Source organism: Epinephelus lanceolatus, chromosome 7 (assembly GCF_041903045.1).
Source record: "Epinephelus lanceolatus isolate andai-2023 chromosome 7, ASM4190304v1, whole genome shotgun sequence".
Lineage (NCBI taxonomy): Eukaryota > Metazoa > Chordata > Actinopteri > Perciformes > Serranidae > Epinephelus > Epinephelus lanceolatus.
Window position 1 is genome coordinate 13,875,906 of NC_135740.1, and position 12,562 is coordinate 13,888,467.

At 41.3% G+C, this 12,562-nt stretch overlaps 1 protein-coding gene across 1 annotated transcript; it reads left to right on the forward strand.

Moving 5' to 3' along the window:
* Positions 1-10,746, forward strand: sting1 (stimulator of interferon response cGAMP interactor 1). The gene is made up of 7 exons (XM_033632734.2): positions 1-143; positions 1,844-2,070; positions 2,675-2,867; positions 4,800-4,908; positions 5,244-5,488; positions 9,552-9,738; positions 10,257-10,746. The coding sequence occupies exons 2-7, from the start codon at positions 1,844-1,846 to the stop codon at positions 10,520-10,522; spliced, it is 1,227 nt and encodes a 408-aa protein (XP_033488625.2). The 5' UTR covers positions 1-143; the 3' UTR covers positions 10,523-10,746.
* Positions 10,747-12,562: the final 1,816 nt, after the last annotated feature.

Consider the following 12,562-nt stretch of genomic DNA (forward strand, 5'->3'; position numbering starts at 1 on the left):
GGAATACGGGTAGAAAACTGGAATCGAAAGTGAAAGTGTAGGATGATGACTAAAAAGGGCGGGGAGAGAGTGAGAGGAGAGGCAGAAGGAGAACAGAGGACAAAAGAAATCTTTTCAGTCTGGATCACAGCAAACGTATTGAGGTGAGTCCCTCCATACATTCTTACTTAGTTTTAAAATGCTTTTGATGGAGTTAGACTCACCTGCTAGATTAGACTTTTTCCCATCATCACTGACAGAGATCAGGTTGTGTGTTTGTGGTAAACAAAAAGTAACTTTATGAAAACCTCACTGTTACATATTAAACTGTCTTCACTATTTTACTGCCAAAGAGTGTACAGCACATTTGTTACAGCTACGTCATCTTGGCACCATTACATTGTGGTTATACTGGAATGCATTTTGAATAGATTCAGTTGCGTGGGAGCTTATAATGATAGTCTAATGTCTGATGTTACTACTGATGGACAGAAAACACACATGTAGTAAAGACAGCTTCAGATTAAATTGTAGCCTATTAAAAAACATAAGCACAGAAAAAAGAATCCAGGGCTCACAGGCTCAACCATAAATGGTTGAAATAGTTAACTAAATGTGACGGATAAATGGCTGAGATAGTTGGCTGAAAGTGATTAATATATGGCTCAAATAGTTAGCTTAAAGTGATGGGTAAATGGTTGAAATAATTAGTTTAAAGTGATGAATAAATGGTTGAAATATTTATCTAAAAGTGATTAATAAATGGTTGTAAAAGTTAGCTAAAAATGATGGATAAATGGCTGAAATAGTTAGCTAAAAGTGATGGATATTAAATTATTTGTTTTCACAAAAGTAAAAATTTGTCCTGGTACAGTTATTTTTATACAGCCATATCAGGGCACAACTGCCCTGATGCCAACAGGTATACCATCTATCTAAGTAGTGAGCTTAGGTGTAGATAGAGAGTAACTTGATCATAGAAGCACTCATTTGCACAATGTACACATTCATACAAATGCACAGGCATACTCATTCCAACTCGAAAGAACTTCAAAGGTAGATCAAAATGTATCACTTGTGTAACTTTATGCATGTTCAGAGTCCACCCACACCCATGTCATTAATGTTCCAGCATACGTGTCTAGTAGGAGATTGTGGGAAAAGAGAAACTGTACAATTCCAAATAAATGCGGGGCCGGATGTGGGGGGGGGGGGGGGGGGGGCATTTGAGGTTGTTAAAGCTAAAAGATGAATTTTATATAATGTTTTGCTTTTAGTAGGTGAAAACTGCCATTGTCAAACATTCGATACATTACACACAGCCATATTTCACACTTAAAAAAATATTCACCAGCAAAACCACCATTCGTCTATCAATTACTCACTGTGTGTTACCTTTGTTTGCACAACATGCCTCCATGGTGAACGGAGAATCCAAAAAGGATTCTACTTAATGAATTTAAGTAATTGAGGACCAAATAATCAACACATCAATTTTCAAAGTCTCACACTACTCCAGCAGTGCAGTCCCAGTCTCATTTAAACAGCCATATGCTCAGTACCTCCCAAACACATGTGTCTTCAATAAAAGCTTACTATTTAAAACACTTCCGTCTCAGCACATGCTTCCATATGAGCTCCTTTTTTGGATTCTGTGTTCAGTGTGGAGGCATACAGAGCATGCAACATAAAAAACGGTGAGTAATTGACAAATGGTCATTTTGCGGGTAAAGCATTCTTTCAACGACCACATAGTTTAGACTTCATTGAACAGCTTTCTGAGTGAACTGACCCTATGCACTGAGAAAGATACATGTGCTTTTATAAAAGCGCTCCCTGACACTGGGTGACTGTCCCCTGACAGATGCAGTGCCTCCAAGATCAGGACGCACTCATCCCTCAGCCTCGCGGGACTTTGCCTAAGGTGTGTGCTGCTGTGCTGGCTGCCATAACAACAGGAGGCATTGTGTTTCTGTCTCCTGAAATGTTATTTGGATGGGTTGCCATGGTAATACTAATCCTGACACTCGGCCCTCTGCTGCACGGGATCTGTCTGCTAGCAGAGGAGATGCTTTACCATTCAAGTACAAGGTGAGAGAGAAGGTGTGGGTGTATTTGTGTGTGTTACAATCAGCTGAAGTAAACAACTAAAACAAAGATGGAGGAGTCTGGAGTGGTTCTGTATTTAGATTAAGAAAAGAAAAAGAGCTCTAGACCAAAAAATAAATAAATTAATCCTTGTTGTCTGGTCTGACTTAAGTAGTGGCTTTCCTTAAGCATTGCTTAACGCTGCTCTAATAAATATTCTTATATTAAAAATGCATCAAATGACTTTAATGTAAAAGGTGTCAATCTAAGTGACGAACCTACAGAGAATTATCCCCTGACTGCTGTTTCCCCTCTGCTCTACAGAGCACTTAGTGTCTTTTAGCTCAGTGTTTTGGTTTTACAGCCAGCAGCTTTCCTGACTTTTTCGACTGTCACTGCTCTCACTGGCGTTGTTTGTAGCCGCAGGTAAAAAGAAACAAAACACTGTTATCCGCCTGGACAGTATGTTTACAAAATTGTTCAAATCTCTCTAAATCAATTAAATGTTCATTAATGTTAAAACGCTAAACTGGGCATCTACCAGTGCAACCGTGACACAGCACAGACACAGCAACAGGGACAACAGTGTCTTCTCTATTTTTACCAGGTACCGAGGCCGAGGGCTGTTGAGCCACATGCTGCCAGCCTGTGGTTTAGGGGGAAAGACCCTGCTGGCTGCAGGGCTGGCAGGCCTTCTGCTCTACCTGGCCGGAAATCCTCTGCCACACAAAGACCAATGCTGGAAACTCCTCTTCCTGGCCTCAGTTCTTTACGCACTGCTCAAAAGCCTGGGAGTCCTGGTGAGGTCCACACCTGACACACAAACACCACTGTCTTTGTTTTTCTGGGGTGTCTGTCTTTCTTTTGCAAAAAAAAGTATCATTGGAACATTACAAAGCAGGTGTGCTTCTTCTTAAAGGACCATACCCCCCAAAAAATTAGCAAGCTTGAGTGGTTTTCTGTCCTTGTCTGCCATTAGTTTCCATTCATATAGAAATTAATGTAAACCTTTGACTTTTCCAGAAAACAGTGAAAGCTCTAACGCAGAAACACCGGTGCAGCTCTTTAAATTAGCCTGTAGATGTCTCGTAATGTACGTGCCGTCATCCCTGGTAAGTACAGGACTACACTGTAAAACCCACCTAGAAGTATGGATATCAAGGGCATCTCAAACTTATTTACTTTCGCAACTATGTTCAAAAAAATACTCTATATAACTAATTTAGAGGTGTCAGTATCAGTTTCTGCTTCACTGCCTGTCACCTACCCAGAAAAATGTGGCTCTGATGTGGCTTTGAACAAAAAAAATAAATAAATCAAGAGGTATTTTAGAAGGTGAACGATCAATACTGTCACACACAATCAGAAATGAGAGACTTGTGTTTGCACAGCACCTCATCTCAGATGTCGTTCACATTCTGAGCTTCACTATCGAGTCATTTATCAACACACAGAATTTGCTGAACTTTCTATGGAAGCCCAGTATTCATGTTAAATGAATACCTATCATCAGACCCTGAGTATGCAGTGGGTCTGGACACCCAAACAACACAATACTCACTGGAAGCACTTGTGTGAAAGCAACAGTGTCAACATTACATAGTATACAGTATAGATGCAAAGCAATGCGGTTTTTTTTGGGTTTCGAAATGCTGCACCCCCGGCTAGCATCTTTAAGACACGTGCAACTTGTGCTAGCAACAAAGCATACACTTTAGCTAACAAGAGGCTAGCTAACAATAACCACCTGACGACACGATAAGCTCAATAGCTTGTTGCTAGCAGTGGCAAGATAAAAAACCAAGTTTACAGAAACTGTCATTTAATATTAGATATCTCAATTTGCAATTAAAAAAACTGGATAACAGTCAACTTTGATCTTGGAAATAGAAAAGAGAAAATAAAAAGAGACACTAAGTTGAGAGTTGAGGTTCGAATGCTGGGGTGGGCGAGCCCTTATGTGTGGCGTTTTGCATGTTCTCCCCGTGTCAGCGTGGGTTTTCTCCGGGTACTCCTGCGTCCTCCCACATGTGAGTGTGAATGGTTTCCTGTCTCTCTGTGTCAGCCCTGCAATAGTCTGTCCAGGGTGTACCCCACCTCTCGCCCAGTGTCATTTGGGATAGACTCCAATATACATTCTGTCCTAGACAACTGGAAAGACAGCGCAGAGGGAATCTTTCTCTCTTTTTGTTCACAGTCCCAGTTAATTTAGATAATTGATTGAATCAGAAAGGTCATCATCTGAGAGCTTATTAAATTGTCACAGCTCAGAGCGCTGTGGTAGAAGTGGGAAAAATAGCTCAGTTTTAGCATAAGAGGACTACACTTCAGACAGAGCAGACCCTATGTAGGAACACTTCCTGAAGCATCAGTTGATTGTAATTGATATGGCATTTCTGGAGTAAAAATAGGCCTAAAAATATGTCTACATCTGCAAGAATGACCATAGCACTCACACTCTCCTCAAATAATTGCTGTATAATTCTGAACAAAGCACTCTCTTCCCTCTGACTCCTTATAGAAACTGGCAGCATTATAGATTCAAATTCAGCTCAAGCTTGGGTGTAGCTGTCTCTGTCCCCATCTAAAAAATATGTTCCTCCCACAGAGGAGAGGGTGGCTTGGGTACAGGGATGCCCTTTTCTTTTGCCACACACATTCCAATAGGTGTCTCCTGAACAAAGGTGAGGTGTTGTGACATCCCTCTGGCTGTTTCTGTGGTCGGTGTGCAGGGTCCGTCGGAGGTGGAGGTGTCAGACATCTGTGAGGGGAGGAAGATGAACGTGGCCCACGGCCTGGCCTGGTCCTTCTACTTGGGCTACCTGCGACTGGTGCTGCCACGTCAGTAACATCAAAGCACACACTTCCTTATATTTCAGATTATGCATGATTATTTGAATACGAGTTTTTTGGGCTTCACTTGAGCAATGTAATCAATCGAATTAGATATGCTGTATGTCTATTTCATATGTATGTCTATGAAATATGTCTATTTCATAGACATACAGTTCATCCTAAAATTAAACACACATTTTCCTTGCACCTGTAGTGCTATTTATCAGTCTAGATTGTTTTTTTGCATTGGAGATGTAGGCTGTAAAGATGTCTGCCCTCTCAAATGTGTGTGTGTGTGTGTGTGTGTGTGTGTGTGTGTGTGTGTGTGTGTGTCCATTAAGGTTTGGAGGAGTCCATTACAAGGTTTCGTGCCACCCATCAGGCCAGCAGATCCTCCTGGGGTCGTGGCTCCAGGAAACTCCTCATCCTCATACCTCTCAGCGCCAACATTTCTCACAAGCTGGAGGAAGAGGACGACAATATCACTTTCTATGACAACCTCCCCGACACTGAGATAGACAGGGCGGGAGTCCGGAGGCGAGTCTTCAAGCACAGCGTCTACAGAGTAGTGGACGAGCATGGAAAGGTAGGCGGAGTTGTAAAACAGTAGTTACAGATTATAATGCAGGTAGATTTAGATCATTCCAGAATTTTAATAGTGAGAACACAAACACTGAAGTGCTTTCACACACAAAATAATAGCTGTGTGCCATTCATCCATCGATTCTCTGTACTTTTTCGAGTCAAAGGTGGCTGAAAATATGCGGGCATGCATCCGGGAAAAGGCAAGGAAACATCAAAGACAAGTCTCCAGCCTATCTCACACCTTTATTATTTTAAGTTATAGTTCATAGATTGAATTTCAAAGTGATGAAGTTCACATTTCAAGCAGACAATCAGTCATCTGGAGCAGATTATATTCAGAAACCTCAGTCAGGTGCAGAGCAGAAAGATTCAGTCAACATGAAATAAGGTGATCAGAGAACCTGCAGTCTGAATGCCACTTAGCTACTTGTGCTGTAATTCAACTCAGTGTCTGTCTTCTTATTGCCAGTGTGAGTTAAAAGACTTTAGCGTGCTGACATTTTCTCCTTTGATCAGATTTGTAAAGACCGCACAGCTAAAATACGTCAGAGAGAGAGTCACAGTAAAGTGACAGACTCAAGGGGCTGTTTCTGTATATTTTCTTCAGTATTTCATGATAGCACGTCAATGTGCTCCATATCCGATATGTTTGATGTAGCAAATCTAACAGTGATTGTACTCAAAATCACCTCTGTAGTTTAGTCGAGGGAAAGGAAGTTTGGGATGCATGAAAGCAGTCTGAGTTTCACGTGAGAACAGAAATAGCCACAGAGTATATCAAAGTGATGTTGATGTTATGGCTGTGTTTTAAAGTTGCCGTTATTACACAGAATAAGGTGATGATGAATGTCTGACTTTTGACATTTACTCCAGTCCAACCATCAGTTATAAACCCAAAGACATTCATTTCATTTGTCATTGTCAACATAGCTGCCGATTAATTTCCTTTTCATCAATTAATCATTTCAAATGTATTAGAGCATTAAAATGATTGTCTACATCTTAATGCATCAGTGATAATATTTCAGTAATATTTACGGAAATATATTGATGATACCGGCCGGGGCCATTCCATATCATTTTGCCTGCTTCTACTTTAAAGCAAAACTGTGTAACTGTAACTTTGTAACTTTTGAAAGTATAATTTCTCTTACAAATGAAAGTTGAATTCATATTAAAACACTCTGGCCCAATTCAGTGCACTCTGGGATTTTTGATGATACAACTTTACTGGGTTTGGTACAACCGGTCACTTTTTACGGAAAACAAGAACAGCCTTTGCATGCAATTATTTTTTAAGCTGGTATCTCAAGATCAAGAGCTAATTTTTTTGTTAGTTTTTTGCTATTATGTTGTTAACGATAACGCCTGATTTTAGCTTTCAAGATCACTGTCATGACTGTCGGGGATGATTCATAACTGTCTGATGAGGACTGATCTAAATACTGTCTTTAACAGAAAGACATTGCAATTTGAAGTAATTTTATGTTGCCGGCATGCGCCAGGCTATAAAAGCCCCACTTTGCGCATGCACCCATTGATTCATTGATTTCCACCTGTCAGAGTAGGCGTGGGAGCAGAAAGAAAAGAAAGAGGAGTTTAGCGTTTTGTCCACTTACCTTCGTTTAGGTTGGAGAGCTGGCCTTCACAGGTCCCTCTCGAGGATAGCTAAATGCTGTTTCTTCTTTTTGACAATAAGGAGTGAAACAGTTGAGGGCAGTGCCACATCCATGTATTGCATTTGTCTGTTTATGCACGTAAGAACCGACAGCACAGTGGCAGCAGCATATGTCAACAGACAAGGGGGCCTGGGTTCCCCAAACCTCTGCAGAATAGAAACACAGGCTGTGGACCTGGGCATGGACACGGTTCCTGTCCCTCAGGGTCGTGCACATGCCGGATTGGTAAACCGCTTTGGCAGAGCAGTGGCCGACCTATTCGCAACCAGGGACAATGCCCATTGCCCCACATGACATGGTTCTTGGAAGTGGAGCCTCTCCTAGCCGGGAGGCCACCCTGCTCCATCCCTTTCCACACGGGCTCAGGCTTGGGACTTGTGCAGTCAGTGGTTCAGACCATGCAGAGTGCTCGGGAGATGGTGACTGCAGCCTCATCTCTCAGTTCCTGAAGGGTGCGCAGAGGCTTGCACTGCGCACCAGGAGGCTGGCCATTCCACCTTGGGACCTGCATCAGATGTTGGTTGCCCTGCAACAGGAGCCTTTTGAGCCTCTGGAGTCAGTCAGCATTAAGTGGCTGTCTCCTAAAGTGGTTTTACTCTTAGCAGTGACATCCGCCAAAAGAGTGGGGGAACAGCACGCTCTGTCAGTGGATAAGAGCTGTTGCCTGAATGTGGCTGCTGGCACCTCCTTTGGGGAGCGCGTGCTGGGTGCCATCATACAGTAGGCCATGTAATTCCATGCCCCTGAGCTGGGGGGGTGCCTTACACAGCTAGGGTGATGTCAATATTATTGTCAGCGGTCTTCCTGCACCCAACCTCTGCATCTGGCAGGGTTGGTCATGCTTATGGTTGTGTCTGGTGCCTGGGCATTGGTACAGTGGCACACAGCATCTGGCAGTGTCACTGACCATTTAATGTGCAAAATTTTGTACATTTGTATATAGTTTATTGATGTTTTTTCTCTGTCTCCTGGGGTCCCTTGCGGTGTGTCTTTAAGGGCTCCCATAGTTAGGATAGAACTACTGGGTGGGGAGATAATCTCGATACTATAGAGAAAGTTCGGTTACATTGTAACCTTAGTTCTCTGAGTGAGGAGATGATCTCCCCAGGCTCAAGGCCACTTGGTACCTGCTCCAATCAATGTTAATCAGTGGGTGCATGTGCAAGGTGGGGGTGCTATAGCCTAGTGTATGTGGGCCATGTAAAGTGATGTGTCTTAAAGATTATTAATTTTCCACGTCGATTACCCCAGATGAGGATAATTCTAACTACTGGGTGGGGAGATAAGCTCCTCACTTAGAGAACCAAGGTTGTAACCAAACATTATCTTGTTAATTCGAGATAACATAAATAACAATTTACTGGAGATGAGTAAATAATTAACTTGTGATCTTGAGATAATGACTTAAAAAACTATTGCAAGCACAGCTGTTCTCAGCCTCCCTAGCTCATGGTGACTAATGCTAAAAAACGTGGATATTACTGTATGAGCAGATGTTATTGAGTCATGTTGCCAGCTTGAAAACTCTTCTCTGCTTGTGTCACTGTTACAGTAAAATTACTGTTATTACGCAAGTGTCACTCGTGGCTACAGTGGCTCCTGTTTAGCAAAAGTTGCATAGGATTGCTGACAATATTTATTGCTTGTATTTAAGTAACGCTCAACACTTAATGCAGGAAATAAAACTTGTACTGGAATCAACCCTGACGGCTTTACTGTAAAGACTGATAACTTTATTCATAGATGTACTGACTAGAATTTATTTTCACTCTAAAAATGACTCCATAAATGACTGTTGTCCTCTGTTGTTATATATTTTGAGAATATAAAAAGCACAGAGACAGGTATATTTTGCAGTGGTGGAAAGTGATTAAGCACATTTACTCAAGTACTATACTTGAGTATAATTTTGAGGTACCTGCAGCCTACTTTAACTGAGTATTTCCATTCTATACTACTTTTTACTTCAGCTCATACTTTTGTACTTTTACCAAAGTAAAATATTTAATGCAGGACTTTTAATTGTAACAGTATTTCTACACTGTGGTACCACTTTTATTGAAGTGAAAGATCTGAATACTTCCTCCACTTCTGATACTTTGAGATCCTCCCACCTGCCAAAAAACTAATTCAGAGTACAGTATCCTTCCAGCATGCTGTTTCCCTCAAAAGCACAGCATCAGTCCCACCTGCTGGTTAAACCTGAGAACTGATCAGTGGAGAACTACTTTAGTAAAGCACAGTAACAGCCCCACCTACATGTAAAACATGGTAATCATACATTTCTGCTGCCAGAGCTCCACAAGCTTTTAAAGGATTATTTCCATGTAATGTCTGAGAGTCTGCTTTGTAAATGTGTGTGTGGATGTCTGTGTGTGTAAACAGGTCCGTGAGTGTGTTATGGAGTATGCAACGCCTCTGCTGACACTGTACAGCATGTCCCAGGAGAGCAGCGCTGGTTTCGGGGAGCCTGAGCGCAGACAGCAGGTCTTGCTCTTCTACAGGACCCTGCAGGACATACTGGAGCACTCGCTAGAGTGTCGCAACCGCTACAAACTCATCCTGCTCAATGGTAGGAGGACAAGCCAAGTGTGTGTGTGTGAGTGTGTGTGTGTGTGTGTGTGTGTGTAAACTTTATACACACCTCGCAACAGGAGACAGACTGCTTTTAGGAGGATTTCAGCTTTTAGCTTATCCGCTTCCCCACAAGGATTGACAATCAGGATTTGTGTATTTATGGATTCTTTTGCAATTTGTGTGTTTTAAAAAAAGGTTTTGTTGATACACAGCCGCCTTGTGCTGCACAGTGTGTGACTGAAATGAAGTATGAAGGTCAGAGTATCAGTGCTGGGAACTTTTCTGGCTTTGGTCCAGTTATCTATGGCCTCATGTGAACTTTTTATCTTTGCACCAGCAGTGAGAAACTCAATCACAATGTGGTTTTAAAAAAAAAGTATCACATCACTATCTTAACATGAACTCTTGAAAAGGAGTGAGCTAAACACAATAGTAATGGTTAGATACAGGATGCTCAAACAAACCATAGATCATGCCTTCTTCTTCTTCTTCTTCTTCTCCTTCTTCTTCTAGATGAGCATGAGGACGACCCTCACTTCCTGTCCAAAGCTATCCTCAGACACCTGCAGCAGCAGGAGAAAGAGGAGTTCTGCCTCACTCCACCTCCTCACCAGGAGATAGGACATCCGTTCATGAGTACATCAAGTGCCCCGCCAAGTGCTCCATCTATGAACCAGGTGCCAATGAGCAGGGAGCCTACACTCATGTTCAGCCTGGAGAAACCTAAGCCTCTGAGGGAACCTGTGGAGAGCACCGACCATTATCAAGGAAGAATATAAACAGATGCTCAGGCACAGGCAGAGATGAACATAAATGCACACATCACACACGTCACATCACACGCATACACACTGTTCTCATTCTTGTTCTGTACTAGATTTAAACAAAATATGGTACACCTGTTTATATTTTCTGATACGTGCATTTTGTTGTAGGATTAATAATATCTGACTGTGTCTGAATTCATAGATATTAAATAAATTCAAACATTTGCTTTGAAAAAGAGTTGGTTTCATTTCATTTTCTCTAATTAAGGGTTTGGCGAGTGACAGTTCTATGAGGCTCTGAGGCTCTGAGGCGCTGCCTGACCAGTAACAAGCCGTACAAAGGACATAGGTTTCATTTCACAGTTGGGGACACACATATTAGGCAGGGGTTCTGGGGCTTACTTCCTCCATTTCGGTAAATTTTAATGCCCCAGTTTATCTTCTTCTTCGTGGAGTTTAACGGCGGTTGGCCACCTTTACAACGGGGCATTACCGCCACCGCCCCAGTTTATAATAGAAATGTTTTATTTGTGAAGGAAAACACAAAATTCAGGCGGCAGGTGACATTTCAAATACAAAAGTATAACAACAGTAAGACTCTCAGGCACTTTGTATAGCTTTAAAATATTTGGCTTAACCCTAATTGTGCCGGGTTTAAAATCAAAATTAGTTAAAAAACAGGCCATCTGTGCTGAAACACCTAACATATTTATTTCTAGATATGATTCTGCTAAGTGCTGCAGGTCCCAGTCCTCTTTAAATTTAAATTTGTCTTCTCTGTCATTGTGTGACAATTTAGTTGATAATTTTAATACCTCAGTCATACAAATCATGGACAATATTGCACCCATGAGAATTAAATCAATTATTGCTAAAATGAAAACACCCTGGAGGAATGTGGAAAGAGTCAAAGTATTAAAAAGATCCTGCCGCAAATCTGAACTCAAGTGGCGTAAGACCAAACTACAAGTAGATTTTTTAAGGTATAAGGATCATCTCAGTAAATATAACAATGAAATTAAAAAATCTAGACAGCATTATTTTTCTCAAATAATTGCTGAAAATTCAAATAATTCCCAAGTGCTGTTTAGTACTATTGATAGGCTGATTAATCCACCTAGACAAATTCCTACTGATCTTCACTCTACTGAGAAATGTAATGAGTTCGCCACATATTTTACATCCAAAATTTCTAATATTAGAGATAAAATTGTGGCTTCCTCTGCTGGCGTGTATGATCACGTCTCTTTGACTCAGCGTAACATTGCTAACACTCTCTCCAACTTCGCCCTGATTCAGTCCTGTGAGCTGCATGATGTAGTGCGGCTGCTCAGTTCTTCAACATGTGCTCTTGACATGATGCCAACTAAAATGTTCAAAAATGTTTTTAGTTGTATGGTGGAGGATGTTCTTGACATTGTTAATGTCTCCCTACTTTCTGGAACTTTCCCCTCATGTCTCAAGCACGCTGTTGTGAAACCACTGTTAAAAAAAAATAATCTTGATCCACTGGTTTTTGACAACTACAGACCAATATCAAATCTTCCATTTCTTGGGAAAATACTTGAAAAGGTTGTTTACCAACAGTTATATCTGCATCTGTCAAATAACAATCTGTTTGACACTTATCAGTCTGTTTTCAGAGTAAACCACAGTACTGAAACTGCTCTGATTAGAGTAGTGAATGACCTCAAAATTAGCACAGACAATCATAAAGTCTCTGTTCTGGTACTTCTTGATCTAAGCGCAGTGTTCGATACTGTGTATCATGAAATTCTTATTCAACGTCTTGAACACTGTGTAGGCCTTAAAAGTACAGCTCTATACTGGCTTTCTTCTTACCTCACTGGAAGATCTTTCTCTGTGTCCATCGGTAATTTTGATTCAGATAAGATAAGCATTCCATATGGTGTCCCTCAGGGATCGATTTTAGGTCCTCTCTTATTTAATATATACATGCTTCCTCTTGGGTCCATTATTCAGCAATATAAAATCTCATATCAGTTATATGCTGATGATACACAGCTATACATATCGGTTTCTGCCAATGAA